Source organism: Geotrypetes seraphini, chromosome 2, assembly GCF_902459505.1.
Source record: "Geotrypetes seraphini chromosome 2, aGeoSer1.1, whole genome shotgun sequence".
Lineage (NCBI taxonomy): Eukaryota > Metazoa > Chordata > Amphibia > Gymnophiona > Dermophiidae > Geotrypetes > Geotrypetes seraphini.
Window position 1 is genome coordinate 4,352,788 of NC_047085.1, and position 21,390 is coordinate 4,374,177.

Here is a 21,390-nt window from a genome sequence, read left to right on the forward strand (position 1 = left end):
CATACCTACCAAAAAAATATCCAGACCGCTAAACAAGCATCTACCACATGTATCCAATAAACTTATCCCTTCAATGTTAGGTAATCCTCTTGAGTTACCCGAATATATTGTTATTCTCCACTGTTTCCTGTAAGTACTTGAATCTTTACTATGTAATTCCATCGGATAACTTCAGATATCCTCTAATTTGTAACTCTCAACTGTATCATGTAATGTACTTGAATCTTTGTTATATAATTCTCTCAGTACCTGTAATGTACTTGAATCTTTGTTATATAATTCCATAGGATAACTTCAGATATCCTCTAATTTGTAACTCTCAACTGTATCATGTAATGTACTTGAATCTTTGTTATATAATTCTCTCGGTAATGTCCAGATATCTTCTAATTTGTAATCCGCTTAGAACCGCAAGGCACAAGCGGAATAGAAATCACTAATGTAATGTAATGTAATGTAAAATATCATCTGCACAATAGACCAAAAGGGGGTTTGTAGAAAAAACTATCTGATTCTCTACTGCACTGTTCTTCAACCTCCGGTCCGCAGGAAATTTTTGCCGGTCCGCACTGGGCCGGCAAGATCAACAGCTGAAGTGCGCGCTGGGCCGGAGAGATCTTGGGGAGCCTCTGACAATGGCTTTCTCCCCTCTCTGCAGCTCTCCTTTACTTCCCAGCGCAGCGATTCACGAAGGCAGTCTTGGGGCTTTTGCTGAGTCGCGGCTGCTTCTGATGATGCAACTTCCTCTTTCCTCAGATGCGGCGTGACCCAACAAAGGACCCAAGGCTGCTTTCCTGAATCGCTGCTCTGGGAAGTAAGGAGAGCTCCTGGGAGGGGAGAAAGCCACTATTGGAGTCTGGGAAGCTGCTGGGCAAGGGGAAACAGGGACAGCTGCTACTGGAGAGGGAGAAGGAAAGATGCTGCTGGGAGGGGAGGAGGGAAAGGAATCTGGGAAGCTGCTGGGTAAGGGAAAAAAAGGACAGCTGCTACTGGAGAGAGAGAAGGAGAGATGCTGCTGGGAGGGGAGGAGGGAAAGGAGTCTGGGAAGCTGCTGGGCAAGGGAAAAGAAGGGACAGCTGCTACTGGACCTGGAGGGAAGCTGCTGGGCAAGGGAAAAAAAAGGGACAGCTGCTACTGGAGAGGGAGAAGGAGAGATGCTGCTGGGAGGGGAGGAAGGGAAGAGAGTTACTGCTGGACAGGAGGAGGAGGGAAGGGAGAATGAAAAAAAAGAAGGAAACAGCTGGCAGGGAGATTAGAGGAGGGGAAGGGGAGAGACAGGCATGAGAAAGTAGAGAGATTGATGATAGGAAGGGGTCAGCAGAAAAATAAGCAGAGAGGGTCAACGATGGTAGATCTGGTGTAGGAGAGAAAAAAATAAAGAGAGCAGTAAAGTTGGAATGAATCATGTGTAAAGGAGAGAGGGGGCGCAGGTTGGATGGAAAGGGGAGAGGGGCATAGAAAGAAGACAGATACCATATGGAAGGGGAAGATGACAGATAGTGGATGGAAGGGGCAGATGCTGGATTGAAGAGACAGAGAGGGCAGACGCTGGAAGGAAGAGAGTGAAAAGAAGATGAAAGCAGAAACCAGAGACGACAAAAGGTAGAAAAAAATAATTTTATTTTTATTTTGTGATTAGAATATATCAGATTTGAAATATATATCCTACTAGAGCTGGTGTTAGACATAACTGGGGACTGCAAAGCCCAGGCAGTGCTTCTTTAGCTTCCAGCTGGCTTAGGTTGCTCTCTGAACAGGGGGCAGTTGCACTCCCCTAAAACTATTCCTGTCATGTGTTACTGCAGTATTCTGTTAACATAATATTTCTGTGTAGCATTCTGTAATAATTTGGCTTGTTCAGTTTTCTTGATAGTAGAGGGGATATATGTGAAGGGGAGGGGAGACAGGGGTTTTGTTGATCCTTGCTCTGTATTATTTGCATTAATAAAATGACAATTGTACAGAATATTGTTTCTTTTTATACTTTAATAAAATACATTCAATATAAAATCATAACTGAGGCTTGTGTGGATGGGATCAGATGATTTGTGGGGACCGAGCTCGCGGAGATGGGGCGGAAACGGGGTTTTTAAATTTTAGTCCTAGTAGTTTGCCGGTCCACAAAATAATTATTTTATTTCTGCCAGTCCACGGGTGTAAAAAGGTTGAAAAGCACTGCTCTATTGTAATAAAATGTAGAGCCGCTGTTGTAAGACTGCATAAAGAGCAAAGAGTCAAACTAAGGGCTAGATTCACGAAGCCCACCAATCAAGTTCCAACTACTTAGTGACCTGATTTCCCTCTGACCCAATTCACTAACTTCTGTCCTGATCATCCTTCAATCCACGCATGCAAATGAGGGGGAACGGCATTCAAATGTAGGCAGGCAGCGATTCACTAAAAAAAACCTGGAACACCGACTGAGCTGGCCGATCAACAAACAAGGACTGTGAGGGACCAGTCATTCAATGGTTTCCGACTGCATCTTCTCTCTGCCACGATTCTCCTGCTCTCTGCCCTGACTCTCCTGCTGCCCTGCTCTGCCCCAACTCTCCTGTGCTCTCTGCCCCCAACTCTCCTGCTTTCTGCCCCAAGCGCTGTCCTACTTCTGTCCCAACTCTCCTGCGCTCTCTGCCCCCAACTCTCCTGCTCTTTGCCCCAAGCGCTGTCCTTCTTCTACCTCGGCCTTCCCCCGCAGTGCAAGCTTTTGGTTTTAACCCACGTGTTAAAACCATGGGCTCGCTGGGCTAAAGTTAAAAAAAGAAAAGTCGCTGCTCTTTAAGCATGCGCAGACCATCTACAGATGGTCTGCGCATGCGTTTGGGATCGCTACAGAACGAATCCAGGTGGTCGGTTGGGGGTGTGATTCTGATCACCCTCATTTGCATGAGGGTGATTCGTGAATCGCCCCCCCCCCCCCCCAAACACGGATCGGATCCGTGCCCTTAGTGAATCTGGGCCTAAAACACAACCGCTAGAGAGCTAAAAATAGAACCTCTGCCCGGAGGCTAGGATAAAACAGATAAGTGGAGTAACTCTAGACACGGAATCAAACGGGGCATGAAAAAAGTAAAATGTAACACACAAACTTAATCAACCAAAGGGGAGTCTGTAAGAAAAACTGCCCTATCCTCTGTCATTCTAAATTATAGAAACGCTGTGGCATAACATCGTGAAATATGCTAAAACTAAACCACAAGGCAACTAAAAATGAAAACTCTACCCAGAGGCTAGGAAAAAGGTATGGGGAAGCTGAATCAATAGTCTCCGACACGAAAACCGCAGGAAAAAGAGGAATGTTGACAATGTGTTAAGAGGCAGTGGTCCCAAACTTTGCAAACATAATTATCAGGTAAATACCACATAGAAGTTACAGAAACAAAAAACAACCAGGAGGAACGGTCCATAAAAAACTATAAACGCAGCAGGCCAAAGCTAAAAGGCTACATAAACAAAATTAAATCAAACCGGCAGACTTACCAAAATGAAGATCAGGCAAAGTGCTTTACAGTGATGCGCAGTACACAACGTGTATGCGAGTGAAAAACCCAGGAGGCCAGGTGGGGAAGCCGGAGGATGCTGCAAAGCACTGCAGCACTTCCCGACTGTCCCTCTCCCCCTAAAGTAGGAGTGGCAAGGGCAGTGGACGGCCAGCAAGAGGCAGCGCTGCCCCTCCTGCTTTAGGAGACTTGGTCACCAAATTGGTGAGGCCAATTTTTTTATTTTTAACGAATCGATTCACCCAAAGTGAATCGGTGAATCGATTCAAATTGGAAATCGGGCAGCACTATTCTGTATAGAAAGGGTGAATATTTAAGCTCAATAGTACTGGGAAATGTGAACTATTGACAGGAATGCCATTGCTAAACAAGGTCTTTCTCTCAGCTTTTTTTCTTAGAGACAGTCCTTGGAGGTCAGTATCTGAAGGGGGTCCCTAAGTCTTTGTCCAAGTGGAACTGGTGATTGAGGTGCCTTTAGTGCTTTCTCCTCATTTCTGAGGATTTGGTCTGAGCCTCATGACAATATGAAAAGGGACAGATAGCTAATGTAACCAAATAAAGAGGGAGGTAATGTGATTGAACTTTTTGTAGCCACAGAGTAATCATCTGCTGTGTTATGCAATGCCTGAAGACACCATAGAAGGTAGTCTTTAACTTAGACTCTTCCAAAATTTACCTAAGAACCAAGGAGAATGAAGAACAACAAAGCCTAACTTGATTACAGAAGACACTTGTGTTGATGAAAACACATAGAAGAATCTAGTATTACTCCTTTTTCCTTCTTTCAGTGGTCTAGTGGGGGAGGATGCATTGCATTTGCTTTCTCTCTTGTTGGGTTGGAACAGGGCTGTCACAAGAAGTGGGTGAAGTGGCCCATCACTTGGAGTATCATACTGCCACTGTATCTATTGACACCCCCAAACTTAATCAGCCATGTCTATTTTCTCCGCCTAGAGATTAAAAATGAAACTGAAAGATAGGAATGTGACCTGTGTAGAATTCCAAGTTTAATTTTGATACAACGCTTATAAAATTTCTAAGCAATTTCCATAATAATAAAATCTGGGCTAAACACAAAACATGTAGTAACTGACATCAACATTACTTGAGGCTCAAGAAGGGAGAGATAGAATTACAAAATTGTTAAAGAAAAGAACATGAAAGAGCTAACTTCTATAGGGTTAAAACAGCTGATTGGAGTCAGAGATGCAAATTTCAATCTAGTGACTTGTGTGATGACAAGTGGATCAGATATCGAAGGCTTTAGGGAGCCCTTGAATCTATCTAAAGCAGATTCTTCTCTAATATAGGCTGGTAAAAGATTCCATGTTTGGCAGGCAGTGACCATGAAAATGTCTGTGCCCTTATATTAATTTTTAAAGATGGTAGTCTGTCAATCTTAATATCCTAGGAGGAGCGTATGGAGTGAGAAATCTGTCGAGAAAAGCATGTTGCTTTGTTTGCATACAGAACAGGAACAGGTTTAGAATTAAAATCTTAATCTATTGGAATTTGGGTAGTGTGCACTGATGTTCGAATGTGTAACCCTCTGACTTTAGATTGTGCGCGTGAAACCTTCGGTCCAGAGACTTTTTGATACAAACTGGAGTAATTGATTAAAATTTAAAAAAACATCCTAAAAAGGATGTAGTGGCTCCTCCTCCCCCAAAGCCCCTCCGAAACCTCCAGGTTCCTTTAAATAAAAAGGAGATGGAGTAAAGGGTGTTGTTGGATAATGTCCATTAAACAATAGGAAAAACACGTGCATGATCATCCTGGAAAGTACTGTATGAACTCTTCCACCTCGATCATTAATGGGGGCAGTTTGAGTGGGGCAATATGTGATGCTTCTGCTTTCTGTATGGGATAGTAGGGGAGGGGAGAAAGGGATTGTTGCACTGAATTCAAACAAGAACATTACATCTTTCTCATACTTATCTTTTGCAGCAATTGTACCAAACGCTATCTGACTATGACATTCGATTCTACATGTATGAAATTTTAAAGGTGAGAATTGTCTTCAATGCCAATGAGAGGAGTTGGGGAGACCTTGGATTTTGGCTTTTAACTTCATGAAAGCACCTTATCATTTTACTCATTCTATAAGAATGAAATAATATTAACCTTCTAACCTTAATCTTTTCTCCATTTCCTGCAGGCTCTTGATTACTGTCACAGTATGGGAATAATGCATAGAGATGTCAAGCCGCACAACGTCATGATAGACCATGAGCACAGAAAGGTATTGGATGGGATGAAATTGCTTTGCTCTGTCTTTGCGGGTTGTGCTGAAATTTGGGACCTCAGTAGCCATCATGGTAGGAGAGTGGTGACAAAGCTCTCTAAGAATATAAGAATAGCTGAATTAGGTCAGACCAATGGTCCATCAAGCCCAGTAACCCATTCTCACGGTGGCCAATCCGGGTTACTAGTACCTGGCCAAAACCCAAGGTGTAGCAATATTTCATGCTACCAATAAAGGGCAAGCAGTGGCTTCCCCCATGTCTTTCTCAATAACAGACTATGGACTTTTCCTCCAGGAACTTGTCCAAACCTTTCTTAAAACCAGCTACGCTATCTGCTCTTACCACATCCTCTGGCAACGCATTTCAGAGTTTAACTATGCTCTGAATGAAAATAAAATTTAAAAGTATTTCCCTATAACTTCATTGAGTGTCCCCCTAGTCTTGTAATTTTTGATGGAGCAAAAAATCGATCCACTTGTACCCGTTCTACTCCACTCAGGATTTTGTAGACTTCAATCCTATCTCCCCTCAGCAGTCTCTTTACCAAGCTGAAGAGCTCTAACCGTTTGTCTTTCCTCATTCGAGAGGAGTTCCATCCCCTTTACCATCTGGGTCGCTCTTCTTTGAACCTTTTCTAGTGCCACTATATCTTTCTTGAGATAAGGAGACCAGAAAGACAGGGAGTTCGTACCATGGAGCGATACAAGGGCATTATAACATTCTTAGTCTTGTTAACCATCTCTTTTTTTAATAATTCCTAGCATCCTGTCTGTGTTTTTGGCTGCCGCCATACATTGGGTGAAAGATTTCATTGTATTGTCTACGATGACACCCAGATCCTTTTCTTGAGTGTTAATCCCCAAGGTGGACCCTAGCATCTAGTAACTGTGATTCAGGTTATTCTTCCCAATGTGCACAACTTTGCATTTGTCCACATTAAACTTCATCTGCCAGTCTTCCAATTTCCTAAGGTCTGCCTGTAATTTTTCGCAATCCACATGCTCTGGTGCATATACCGTATATGCTCGAATATAAATTGATCTGAATATAAACCAAGGTAACCTTTTCCCCCAGAAAAAGGTAGACTCTAATATAAACCGATGCTAGATATTTAGGTACATGAGTGTCATTTGCCATCCCCACCGGAACACATGGTCTCAGTCACACATCCAGAAAACAGAAAAAAAGAACTCTTTTCAAATACAAATCCACAAACAAAGAAAACCCTAATATGCCAGACTCTGTACACCAGGGATGCCTAAAAGGTTGATCGCAAAAGCAATGCGATGGGCTCCGCGATAGACTTGCATTGCCTTTGCGTTCTCCCTGTTCCCCGACGCCACAACAGGCCGGCAGCGACTACATCGGAGAGGAAGTTCGGGCCAGACAACTGCTGCCTGGTTGGCCAGGAAGTTACTCTCTAACGTCAGAATTGACGTCAGGGAGAAGGCTGCTGGCCTGTTGCAGCGTCGGGAAACAGGGAGAACTTAGCGACAATGGTGGCGTTGGCAGTGGCTTGAGGGCCTGTTCCCAGGCATCGGCAGTGGTTTGGGGGCCTGTTCCCAGACGACAGCCCTGGCGGTGGCTTGGGGAGAAAGAAAAGAGAGACAGAAAGAAAGATAAGGAGACAGAAAGAAAGACAGGGAGACAGGAAGAAAGAAAGGGGAGGGGGCAGAGAGAGAGGAAGAAAGAAAGGGGAGGGGGCAGGGAGAGAGGAAGAAAGAAAGGGGAGGGGGCAGGGAGAGAGGAAGAAAGAAAGGGGAGGGGGCAGGGAGAGAGGAAGAAAGAAAGGGGAGGGGGCAGGGAGAGAGGAAGAAAGAAAGGGGAGGGGACAGGGAGTGAGGAAGAAAGAAAGGGGAGGGGGCAGGGAGAGAAGAAGAAAGAAAGGGGAGGGAAAGGAGTGTATTAGGGGGCAGGCAGGGAGAGAGGAAAAAGTTGGTTGGTTGGGGAATGGAATGAGGTCTGGAGGAAACGAAGCATGCAGGAGGCAGAAAGAAGGGAAGAGAAGAAATAATGGATGCACAATCAGAAGAAAGTGCAACCAGAGGCTCATGAAATCACCAGACAAAGGTAAGAAAAATGATTTTATTTTCAATTTCGTGATCAAAATGTGTCCGTTTTGAGACTTTATATCTGCTGTCTATATTTTGCACTATGGCTCCCTTTTACTAAACCGCAGTGGTGGATTTTAGCGCAAGGAGCCTTTGAGTGTCGAGAGCAGCGCAGGGCATTCAGCGCAGCTCCCTGCGCTAAAAACCATTATCGCGGTTTAGTAAAAAGGGAGGGGATATATTTGTCTATTTTTGTATAGTTGTTACTTAAGTAACATTGCATAAAGTCATCTGCCTTGACCTCTTTGAAAACCCCCAGAATATAAATGATAATTAACATTTTCTCTGCGTACAGTGTGCTTTGTGTTTTTTAAAATTTTATTGTTGGTAGATCATTTTGACTTGGTCATTTTAAAAGTAGCTTGCAAGCCCAAAAAATGTGGGCACCCCTGCTGTATACAGTACACTATAAGAGAAATAGAATGGATTTCTTCCTGAACAGTCCAAAATATAAAAACAGATATAAATTTTCAAAGTTGACATTTCAGTCACTAAATTGAAAATAAAAAACATTTTCCTATCTTTATCTGGTAATTTTATTTTTATCCCAGGACAAGCAGGCAGGTATTCTCACTAATGGGTGACGTGATCCAACAGAGCCCCGATGCGGACCCCTCACAAGCAGTCCTGCTTGAAGAAAACTTGAAGTTTCAAGTCGCCCGCACTGCACATGCGCGAGTGCCTTCCCACCTAGACCAGGGTGCGTCTCCTCAGTTCTTACTTTTCCGCGGAGCCGAGAAGTCCATCTTCGACTCTCTGCGTGAAGTTTTCTTCACGTGCCTTCTAAGTCTGCGGTTTTGGTTTTATTTGATCTTAATCGCTGATTTTCGTCATATTTTATTGTTTAAAAAAAAAAATTTCTTCATTCCGTTCGACCGGGTAGGCCACGTGGCCGCAGCCCCGCGGCTTCGATCTTGCGGCGGAGCTTTTTCGGCCTATGTCCCGGCCTATCACTGGTTTTAAAAAGTGTGGCAAGTGCCAGCGTGCGATTTCGCTAATGGACCTTCATCGATGCTGTATTTGGTGTCTCGGGCCTGAACATCTCCCGAATCGTGCCGGCCTTGCTCCACACTCACCGCACGTGCTTTCAAGCGCCGTTGTGTTTTGTGGGAATTGCTGTTCATGGAGTCCTCGACCTCGAAGGGACCTTCACCTTCAACATCATCCGCAACTCCACAGCTTACCACCTCTGCGGCACCAAGTTTCATCAAGCCCGCCTAGTTTGTCCCAGCTCAGACTCCGGCACCTGCTGCGATGCCTTCCTCAACCTCCTCAGGCCAGGTAACCCAGCAGCCCATTCCCCCAGTAGTGTTGAAAGTGCCCAAGACCTCGAAGTCCAAGCACTCTCACACTGCTCCGAAGGAATGCGAGGCACGCGCAGGTGGTCCCATTTCAGATGCGGATCCATCCTTGCCGGCCTCGTTCCAGACCATGCTACAGAAGCAATTCATCGAGCTCTTTACCACGATGGGCCCTCAGCTTCTTTTCCAAATCCAGCCTGGGCACGTGGAGGCCTCCGTGAGGTCGATCCCCCTCCAGTGCCTCAGCGGGGACACTCTCTCAACAGGGAGCAGAGTCTCTGGTCTGGCAACAATGCATGCATCGCAAGGAGCAGAGTCTTTGCCCATGCCTCCATTGGAACCGATGCACTCGATGCAAGGAGCAGAGTCTTTGCGAGTGCCTCCATTGGAGCCGATTCACTCGATGCAAGGAGCAGAGTCTTTGCGAGTGCCTCCGTTGGAGCCAATTCACTCGATGCAAAGAACAGAATCTTTGCGAGTGCTTCCATTGGAACCGATCACCCCGACGGGGTTTAAGCCTTTACGGCAACCACCCTGCTTCAATCAACCGCTTCCAGCCCCATCCACTACCTGGGGGCCTCAGCGAAGACCTACTCACCTCGCCTATCGAGGCCGACCTCTTGACACAGTCCGCATCACCGATCGAGGCACTCCTCGAGGCACTCATCCAGGCAAGCCTCGCCCATCAGAAGCAAGCATACCTGGAGTATTCACCACCGACCACTACTCCTCCACTGATGCCGGAGCTCGAGGGCACAATGGGATCTCTCTCACCATCTCGATCCCTGAACCTAATGGATCCGGAGGCCTCGACCTCTTCGAGCCCGTCTCGAGGCCCTGCAACGGCCGACCAACTGTCCTTCTCCTCGTTCCTTCGACAGATGGCTGATGACATGGACATCCCCCTGGATACGGGGTCCAAATTCTCGAAAGAATACCTGGAGACTATGCGCCTCCCTCAACCACCGGCGGAGTCCCTAAAGCTTCCCTTACACAAGCTACTGGACCAGACCTTTGCACGGTGCCTCGAGACACCTTATTCGATCCACGCGGTACCGGGTAAGTTGGATACCAGATACCACAGTGTTCATCGTAAGGGGTTCGACGGCTCTCAGCTCTCCCACCAATCCCTGCTAGTGGAGTCCTCACTGAAGCAGTCCCATCCCTTCCAGGTCTACGCCTCCGTCCCACCTGGTAGAGAGGGAAAGACCATGGACCGGTTCAGCAGGAGAGTTTACCAGAACTCCATGATGGCCTCAAAGAGTCCTGAATTACAACTTCCACTTCACAACATATTTGGATTTCCTTTTGTCCGTACTCCAGAAGTTCACGCCCTACGTGGATCCTAGGGCACAATTCGAGTACCAGGAGGCGCTGTCTTCGTTATCCCAGCTCCGGGTGTAGCTTATGCAGTCCTGCTACGATGCCTTCGAGCTCTCGGCTCTGCCCGCAGCATGTTCGGTGGCTGTGCGCCGGCTGGCGTGGTTGAGGACTATCGACATGGACCCCAACCTCCAGGACAGGCTTGCCAATGTTCCATGTGCTGGCACCGACCTCTTTGATGAGTCCATCGAGGCGGTAACCAAGAAGCTCTCAGACCATGAGAAATCATTCCAGTCCATCCTGCGTCCGAAGCCCAGGCCTGCTCTTCCTCGTCAATCACGCCCGCTGCTGATCTACCAGCGGCGTTACCTCCCGAAACATGCTCCCCCCATCCGGCAGCCTGTGAAGAGGCAGCACCCGCAGAAACATCAGCAATAGCCTCAACCATCTGCTGTTCCTAAGGCTCCCCAGCCCTTTTGACTGTCTCAAAGAGAGCATAACCTTGGTCGTACTACCTTTTTCAGCAGCCCCACCTATCGTAGGTCGCATCCACCATTTTTTCCATCGATGGATGACTATCACCACCGATCTCTGGGTCCTCTCCATCGTCAAGGAGGGATACTCTCTTCAATTCCACCAGGTTCCTCCGGAACATCCTCCAAGAGAGTATCCTTCCAACTTGACGCAGACCACCCTTCTTCTCCGGGAAGCACAGGCCTTGCTACAGCTCGGAGCTGTCGAACCGGTCCCTCGGGACCAACAGAACAAAGGGTTTTATTCTCGGTACTTCCTTGTCCTGAAGAAGACTGGCGATCTGCGACCCATTTTGGACCTCAGGGTACTCAACAAGTTTCTGGTCAGAGAAAAGTTTCGCATGTTGACCTTGGCATCCCTGTATCCCCTCATCGAGCAGAACGACTGGTTATGCTCTCTGGACCTAAAGGAGGCCTGCACTCACATTCCCATTCATCCGGCCTCACACAGATTCCTCAGATTCTGGGTGGGACATCTTCATCTTCAATACCAAGTGCTTCCCTTTGGCCTGGCCTCATCCCCTAGAGTCTTCACCAAGTGCCTGGTAGTGGTAGCCGCAATACTCAGGACCAAGGCCTCCAGGTGTTTCCTTACCTGGACGACTGGCTCATCATGGATTCCACGTCTCAGGGAGTCGCCCTCACGACCCAGAAGACAATTTGGTTATTACAACATCTGGGATTCGAGATAAACTTCCCAAAATCCTACTTACAGCCCTCCCAGACTCTCCCCTTCATCGGGGCGATCCTTGATACTACCCAACTCTGAGCGTTCCGCATGGAGGCTCTTCTTCACCTCTGCCATTCAGTGTCCTCTCGCCCCTCCATCTCGGCGAGACAGATGATGGTCCTGCTAGGCCACATGGCCTCTACAGTACATGTGACTCCGTTTGCCAGACTTCACCTCAGGGCGCCTCAGTGGACCTTGGCGTCTCAGTGGTCCCAGACGTCCGACCCTCTGACTCAACACATCCAGGTCACTCCTGTTCTGCAACAGTCTCTTCGCTGGTGGATGCTATCCTCCAATCTCTCCAGAGACTTGTTGTTCCAAACCCCCAGCCATCAGAAAGTCCTCACAACCGACTCTTGGGGGGCTCATCTGAACGGCCTCCGCACCCAGGGTTACTGGACCAGCACGGACCGCCAGTGCCCCATCAACCTCCTAGAACTCAGGGCGATCTTCAATGCTCTCCAGACCTTTCAACATCTCCTTCGCGACCAGGTTGTCCTCATTCGCACAGACAACCAGGTCACCATGTACTATGTGAACAAGCAGGGAGACACGGGATCGGCCTCCCTCTGCCAGGAAGCTCTGAAAGTGTGGGATTGGGCGACTCGCAACAACACCTTCCTCAGAGCAGTCTACATTCAGGGGGCGGACAATGCCCTAGCAGTCAGCTTGAGCCGTCTTCTACAGCCCCACGAGTGGACCCTCAACTCCACGCCCCTTCATCACATCTTCTCCCTGTGGGGAACGCCTCAGATAGACCTCTTCGCAGCCCCCCACAACTTCAAACTGCCTCACTTCTGCTCCAGGATCTACACCCCTCAGCGCCTCGAGGCAGATGCATTCCTCCTGGACTGGACGAATCGCTTTCTATATGCGTTTCCGCCATTTCCTCTCATTCAAAAGACTCTGGTCAAGCTGAAGTCAGACCATGCCACCATGATTCTGATTGCTCCACGGTGGCCCAGACAACCTTGGTACTCCCTTCTATTTCAACTCAACAGCAGGGAGCCATACCCTCTACCAGTTTTTCCATCTCTGCTTACACAGCATCAGGGATCTCTACTTTACCCCAACCTGCAGTCTCTACACCTGACAGCTTGGTTCCTCTCAACGTAACCCCTCTACAGTTTTCCAAACCTGTGAGGGACATCTTGGAAGCTTCAAGGAAGCCTACTACCAGACAATGCTACCACCAAAAATGGAATAGATTCTCTGTTTGGTGTGTTTCTCAACGTCAGGAGCCTCAACATTCCTCCTTGCCTTCAGTTTTGGACTACCTTTTGCACCTGTCTCAGTCTGGCCTAAAATCTTCCTCCAAACGAGTCCACCTCAGTGCAATTGCTGCTTTCCATCATCCTCTTCAAGGGAAATCTCTCTCTGCTCTTCCTGTGGTTTCCAGATTCATGAAAGGACTTTTCCATGTCAATCCTCCCCTCAAACCGCCTCCGGTGGTTTGGGACCTCAATGTTGTTCTCTCATAGCTTATGAAACCTCCATTTGAACCTCTTCACAAGGTTCACCTGAAGTATCTCACTTGGAAAGTGGTGTTTCTCATTGGCCTCACTTCCACTCGATGAGTCAGTGAGCTCCAAGCCTTGGTCGCGGACCAACCTTTTACAGTCTTCCATCATGACAAGGTGGTTCTCCACACCCATCCAAAATTTCTCCCGAAAGTTGTCTTGGAATTTCATCTTAACCAATTCATCGTTCTGCCAGTGTTCTTTCCGAAGCCACATTCTCACTCTGGAGAATCTGCTCTTCTTACTCTGGACTGTAAGCGTGCCTTGGCTTTCTACCTAGAACGCACCAAACCTCACAGAACTGCTCCCCAACTTTTCATCTCCTTTGATCCGATCAAGTTGGTACGCCCTGTTTTAAAGCGCACCATCTCCAACTGGATGGCGGCTTGCATCTCATTCTGCTATGCCCAGGCTGGATTGGCCCTTGACAAGAAAATCACAGCCCATAAGGTCAGAGCTATGGCAGCTTCTGTAGCTTTCCTCAGATCGACACCGATTGAGGAGATTTGTAAAGCTGCCACTTGGTCCTTGGTTCATACTTTCACCTCCCACTATTGCCTGGATACTTTCTCCAGACGGGATGGACAGTTTGGCCAAACAGTACTACAAAATTTATTCTCCTAAGCTGCCAACTCTCCCACCATCCCACTATGGTTAGCTTGGAGGTCACCCATTAGTGAGAATACCTGCCTGCTTGTCCTGGGATAAAGCAATGTTACTTACCGTAACAGTTGTTATCCAGGGACAGCAGGCAGCTATTCTCACGTCCCACCCACCTCCCCTGGGTTGGCTTCTCTGCTAGCTATCTGAACTGAGGAGACGCGCCCTGGTCTGGGCAGGAAGGCACTCGCGCATGCGCAGTGCGGGCGACTCAAAACTTCGAGTTTTCTTCAAGCAAGACTGCTTGTGAGGCGTCCACATCGGGGCTCTGTTGGATCATGTTACCCATTAGTAAGAATAGCTGCCTGCTGTCCCTGGATAACAACTGTTACGGTAAGTAACATTGCTTTTTGGTCATCTTGTTCCATCTGTGCTCTTAACTCTGTTTCCAAGGCCTCCTTATGCATTTGCTGTTTCTTTCCTCTCCTTCACTTTTTGCACTACATCTTTCTTTGGCACTGATTTCCATATTTAGTTTTCTTCTATTTATCTGCCTGCCATCTCAGATCTATCTTTCCAGCTCCACTCTCCATGTGCCTCATCTGTTCCCTGTCTCGCCATCTGTGTGCCACCATCTCTTCCCCATCCCGCTATCCGTGCATCACCATCTCCTTCCTCTTGCTGCCTGCAGCCTCCCCTGCACTGTTACTGCGGATGGGCCATTTGGCTTTATCTGCCTCTGTTTCTGTGTTCCTTTTCTGCGGTCCACCCAGGTGGAAACAGGAAGTTGCTTCAGAGGGGGGTTGGACCACGGCAAAAGTACAGAGGAGACCACCCTCTTAGGTATTCCTATTCTCCACTACCCACTCCTCCCTGCCCCAGACCAGCATTGCATTTACAGTCCTGATGCTCCGAGCTGGGCTGGTGAAGGGTCTTGAGCATCTGGGCATGCTCAAGTCTTGCTGGACTCTCTTCGAGAATCCCAGAGAGGGCGGGAACCAGCAGGCCTTGAGCATGCGCAGACTCTCAAGGCCCTTCAGCCCAGCACAGTGTATCAATGTTGGCTTTCAGAGCATCAGGACTATAAGTGCGATGTGAGTCTGGGACAGGGGGGAGCGGGTAGTGTAGGATAGGAGTGCTGGTCAATGAGGCGGGAGGGCAATAGGAGTGCCAGTCGTTGGAGGAGGAGATAGCAATGGTCTTAAGTGGGAATAGGAGGTGGGGGAGAGAGAGCAGTGCCGGTCATGGTAAGAGGGTGGATGATAGTAGTGCCGGGCATCTGGAGGGGTGGAAAATAGCATTGTTGGTCAATTGGGTAAGGAGAGGAGAAAAAAAAACACACCATCATCCAAAGGAGGCTTGAATATAAACCGAGAAGTTTCAAGTTTTATTAAAATTTGATGTACACGCAATATCAAACATTTCAATGCGTATTACAAATTAAAAAGGGGACAAATGATAAGACAATATATTACAAAAAAAAAATAAATATATATATATATATATATCTTCATACAAACTTATACCTATACAAAAGGAAAGGGGGATGAACTACAATCATTGAAGAAAAGGAAGAGACATCTATGGGTAACACATCGGGAGGGGGGAGGAGACAAATGAAGAAAAAGAAGTGAAGAAAATAAAAAGAAGGAAAAATAAGGGAATAGGATTTGAGTCCTGAGAATAAGGATTGATTGAAACTGTGGATGGCTCTAAGCTAGAACTCCATTCTTGGCCCATTTTTTTATCCCCAAAATCTCGGTTTATATTTGAATATATACAGTAACAACTGTATCCTTAGAAAGTTGCTCTGGGTTGGAGAGGTGCTGGTGATGTGGTTACTGGTGCAGCTTATAACTTGCAGAAGTTCCTTAGGTTTGGGAATCCTGAGCTGCTGATCTCTGCTGTATTCTTGGTGAATGATTGAGTTGGAAGTTGGAGCAGTTGCTTGTGAGATTCATTGTTGATGCTTTGGGTTTGAGCACTTGGGAAGTTCCTGGTAGTTAGAAGGGTAAAGGTGAGGCCCTAAGTTAAGTGACTTATCCAGAATAATAAGGAACATCAAGATTTGAGCGCTGGCTTCCCTAGTTCTCAGTCTGCTTCTTCCACGGTACCACGCCACATGAAGCAAACTCAACAAACGGATGTTATAAAGAAAAGTGAAAGTGTATCCTAGAGAGAAAAACACCTTATCAGTGAGAAATGAGACTGTAATAAGTGATAAAGGTCAGACTGAAGAGTTAGAGAGAGAACTAAAATAGATTCAGGGCATGGAGCCTGCAAGCACAGGTGCACAATTGAGGGATCAAGAACTGTAAATAATTACAGCATTGCGTGCAATTAACCATGTGTGCTGGAATATGTAAGGGAGAGGGCTGCCAAGTAGGGTAGATAAAAATAGATGGCTTAAAGCCCAAATTAAAAAATGTGTTTACATGGATTTGTAGACATGTCATAGACAATGGGTGCCTTTTGAATGCATGTCTGTCCTTTCATTTGTATGCAAACTATCCCGGTCTTCCAGCACTGATACGTCTGCTTTGGGTTGATGAAAATTCCCATCATCTGACCTTTCAGAGTAGTACATTCCTCTTTTAAGGTTGTAATTGCCACACTGTACATGTTAGCCCAGTGCTTTGTTTTCATTTTCTTGCTTCTAGGGTTTTTCGTATGCTTTTTGGCTTCTGCTTTTGTATCTACCATTCCCTCTGGCAGGCATCGGCTATTCTTTCCATGAAAAATATTTTCTGATGTTATTCCTCAAGCTGTCCTGATGTAGCTCTGTATTATGACTCCAGAATTCCAGAACTTCCTTTCCATTGCAAAAGGTTTGATTTTTGAGAGTTGTTAATATTTTTTAGGATCAAAACATGCCATCTCTTTCAAAATGTACATAGAAACATAGAACATGACGGCAGAAAAGGGCCACGGCCCATCTAGTCTGCCCACACTAATGGCCCACCCCCTAACTACCTCCATGAAGAGATCCCACATGCCAATCCCATCTTTTCTTAAAATCTGGCATGCTGCTTGTCTCAATTACCTGTTGTGGAAGATTATTCCAGCGATCAACCACCCTTTCGGTGAAGAAATATTTTCTGGTGTCGCCATGAAATTTCCCACCCCTGATTTTCAACGGATGCCCTCTTGTTGCCTTGGGTCCTTTAAGGAAAAAGAGATCCTCTTCCACCTCGATACGGCCTGTGACATATTTGAACATCTCGATCATGTCTCCCCTCTCTCTGCGTTCCTTGAGTGAGTGCAGCTGCAACTTACCCAGTCGTTCCTCATACTTGAGTCCTGAGGCCATCCTGGTGGCCATTCGCTGAACTGACTCAACTCTCCGCACATCTTTTTGATAATGTGGCCTCCAGAATTGTACATAGTATTCCAGATGGGATCTCACCATGGATCTGTACAACGGCATTATGACCTCGGGCTTACGGCAGACGAAACTTCTATGGATACAGCCCATGATTTATCTAGCCCTGGATGAAGCTTTCTCCACTTGATTGGCAGTCTTCATGTCTTCGCTAATGATCACCCCCAAGTTACGTTCTGCTACAGTCCTTGCTAGGATCTCACCATTTAGGGTGTAAGTCCTGCATGGATTTTTGCCGCCAAGGTGCATGACCTTGCATTTTTTGGCATTGAAACTTAGTTGCCAAGTCTTTGACCAATGCTCCAGCAGGAGTAGGTCCTGCGTCATACTGTCGGGCATTGAACTTTTGTCGGGCACTGTGCTTTCATCTGTTGTGCGGTTGCCTACCATGTTGCATAGTTTGGCGTCATCGGCGAATAATGTAATTTTACCTCGAAGCCCCTCAGCCAAAGTTTCTTACAAAGATGCTAAATAGGATCAGGCCCAAGACCACGCCATGCGGCACTCCGCTGATCACCTCCGTCGTACCGGAAAGGGTGCCGTTTACCACTACCCTCTGAAGTCTACCTCTAAGCCAGTCCCTAACCCATGCAGTTAATGTTTCACCCAGTCCCATTGAACCCATCTTGCTCAGTAACCTGCGGTGTGGGACGCTATCAAACGCTTTGCTGAAGTCCAAGTACACGACGTCCAGGGACTCCCCTATATCCAGCTTTCTTGTTACCCAGTCAAAGAAGTAGATCAGATTTGATTGGCAGGACCTTCCCTTCGTAAAACCATGTTGATGGGGATCTCGTAGATCCTCCTCGTTCAGGATCGTATCCAATTGGCGTTTGATTAGTGTTTCCATAAGTTTACTCACTATCGATGTGAGACTCACCGATCTATAATTCTCAGCCTCTGTCCTGCATCCCTTTTTGTGGAGTGGAATGACATTAGCCATTTTCCAATCCTGTACTTGGGGAAAGATTGAAGAGCGCGGATAACGGTTCCGCCAGGACGTCACTCAACTCCCTGAGCACCCTGGGGTGTAGTTTGTCCAGTCCCATAGCTTTGTTCACCTTGAGTCTTGATAGCTCCTCGTAGACACTGCTGGGCGTAAACGCGAAATTTCAAAACGGGTCTTCCGAGTTTTCTCTCGTCGGCAGCTGAGGGCCGGATCCCGGCGCCTCGCAAGTGAAGACCAAGCAGAAGTATTCATTTAAAAGTTTGGCTTTGTCGAAGTCCGATTCTACATAGTTTCCATTTCCTAAGGCGTACTATCCCATCTCTGTTTCTTTTTCTGTCACTAATATACTGGAAGAAGGATTTATCACCCTTCTTGATGTTCTTCGCAAGGTTCTCCTCCATTCGGAGTTTGGCCTCCCTGACTGCCGTTTTGACCGCTTTTGACTTGGCCAGATAGTCTTCCTTGGATTCTCGCTTCCCTGATTGTTTGTAGATGATGAACGCTCTTTTCTTCTTTTTTATGAGGTCTGAGATCTCCGCAGAGAACCACTGCGGTCTATTGTTTCTTCGCCGTTTACTTACTGATTTGACGTAGCGGTTGGTTGCTTCGTGTAAGGTTGATTTCAGAGTTGACCACATTACCTCTACATTATCTGTTTCGGCATGGTTTTGCAGTGCCCGATGGATGAAATCTTCCATGCTTTCAAAGTTTGTGCCCTTAAAGTTGAGGACCTTGGTTGATGTGCTTGACTTAGTGAAACCTTTCCTGAGGTTGAACCATATCATGTTGTGGTCACTGGAGGCCAACGTATCGCCTACCGAGACCTCTGTGACACTTTCTCTGTTGGTGAGTATTAGGTCTAGTATCGCCCGATCCCTAGTGGGCTCTAATACCATTTGTCTGAGTCTCGCTCCCTTTATAGAGGTTAATAGCTTCCTGCTGCCGCTGGTCGTAGCGGAAAGATTGTTCCAATCCACATCAGGTATATTAAAGTCTCCTAACAATACTGTGTCTCGACGCAAAGTGATATTCTCAATGTCTTCGACTATTTCTATATCCATGTCCTCCTGTTGTCTTGGAGGTCTGTATACTACACTAAGATACAGGCATTTGTCCTTCCCCCTAGCCAAATTCACCCAGAGGGATTCCCCGGTGTACTTGACATCTGTGATTTTGGTAACTTTGATGTCCTCTTTAGTGTATAGTGCTACCCCTCCTCCCATTTTGCCCTCTCTGTCCCGCTGAAGTAAGTTGTATCCTGATATAACCATATCCCACCCATGGGAATCTGTGAACCAAGTTTTGGATATCGCCACCACATCTAGGTCGGCGTTCCTCATTTCCATCTCTAATTCCAAAATCTTATTGCCCAAACTGTGGGCATTAACTACATAGCCCTCCATACCTTATGTTTATTATGTCCCTGTGTAGATATTCTTGCTTGAGCTAATTGGACTCCTATAATACTGTTTGCAATGTGTGTACTTACCTCTGACTCGGAAATGCAGTGTGTACTTACCTCGGACTCAGAAATGGATTGGCAACTTACCTCGCCAAGTTGGTTACTTGCGCCAGCACATGAGTGGGTACCCTCCCCCAACTTACCTAGTTTAAAGCCCTACGAAGTAGGCGGACTAGTCAGTGTCCAAAGACGTTCTTTCCCCTTCTGGTCAGGTGAAGTCCGTCAGGTCCCTGTAGTCCTTGCAGTCCTCTCCATGGTTCAGGAATCCAAAGTTCATCTTCCTGCACCATCCGTGCAGCCATTCGTTTGTCCTCTGGATACGATCCTCCCTGGCTCTCCCCTTGCCTCTCACTGGGAGGATCGAGGAGAAGACTACCTGCGCTTCCATCCTCCTCAGCTTCTCATCCAGGGCTCCAAAGTCTACAGATATGTTCTCCGTGGTGTTCCTGGCAGTGTCGTTCGTTCCAATGTGGATGAGAAGCATGGGGAAGTGGTCATGGGGCTTGATAAGTCTGTCTAGGCAGGCGGTTACATCTCGGATCCTGGCTCCTGGCAGACAGCAAACCTCTCTTGATTGCATATCTCTGCAAATTGGTCCCTCGGTGCCCCTCAGCAGGGAATCCCCAATGACTACCACTCTGCGCTTCTTTGGGGGGAGCTGATCTGTTGTCTCCGGAACTGGAATCGTCTGGTGGACAATTTCCTGTACCTCATTGGCATGTTCCTCCTGTAACAGCTGGAATCTGTTCCTCAAGGTGATTAGTGGAGTCAATGTTAAACTGCCCTGTGAACGAGAGAAAGAGACAGAAGAAGAGGAAGAGGAAGGTCTTCTACGTTTGCCGGTGGAGGAAGTTACCAGCTGCCAGGAGTCAGCGTCTCCAGCCTCTTCTTGTACCCCAATCGTTGGTTTCATGGTTGCAGGTTCAGACAGTTTGGGCGTCCTGAGGATGGTCTTGTCTGGCTCCTGCTCGGTGACCTGGGACAACTCCTGGATGACTCCGTCGATGAAGGCCTCGTCCTCTCAAATGCTTCTCAAGCGCTTTACCTCCTCTCTCAGGCTCCTCAGCTCCTGCAAGATGTCTCCGTCTAGCTGATCCATCTCTTCTGTCTGTGTGGAGACTGTAGTCATCTGTACAGAGACCTCTGTCCTCCATCCTGGCTCTCCTTCCGTCTGTACGTGGACCGTGGCCATCCCCTAGATCCCTTCGGTGACTGTGCTGCTGGTCTTGATTGTAGCCCTGTTGCTTCTTGTTCTTCCTGCCATTTTCAAATTATTATTATTATTTTTTTTTTGTTAGTTTAGATGTTTGTTAGTTAGTTATGTCTTCCTGATCGTTAGTGAGCTAGAAAAGTCTGCCTGTTAGATAGTATGAAAGTCTGCCCGTCAAAGTTTGAAAGTTGGAAGGATAGAGGTAGGTAGTTAGTTAATTGTTAGTTTAGTCTGCCTGTTTGTTAGTTGGCTAGAAAGGGCTGCCTGTTAAATAGTTTGAAAGTTTTTGAAGGATAGAGTGACTGGTAAGGTCTGGCTGTTGCTTAGTTAGAGAGATCTGCCTGCTTGTTGGCTAGATAGAAAGGTCTGCCTGATTTGAAAGTTGGATAGAAAGTTTAAAAAGATAGTCTAAAGGTTAAATAGCTAGTTGTATGTGCCTGGTGGTTGTACTCCGCCTTGTTATGTGTTAAACCTTACCTTGGCGGTTATCCGGAGCCTTTCCTTGAGGCCCTTCGCAAAGGCG

General features: G+C 47.0%; 1 protein-coding gene across 3 annotated transcripts in view; it reads left to right on the forward strand.

Annotated features, from left to right (window-relative positions):
- LOC117355139 (casein kinase II subunit alpha) overlaps positions 1 to 21,390 on the forward strand; it is a 247,635-nt gene that overhangs the window by 142,999 nt on the left and 83,246 nt on the right. For all 3 annotated transcript variants that reach the window (XM_033933254.1, XM_033933252.1, XM_033933253.1), the window contains 2 exons: positions 5,448 to 5,507; positions 5,659 to 5,742. In XM_033933254.1, coding sequence (XP_033789145.1) covers positions 5,448 to 5,507; positions 5,659 to 5,742 — 144 coding nt within the window. The remainder of the gene's footprint in view (positions 1 to 5,447; positions 5,508 to 5,658; positions 5,743 to 21,390) is intronic.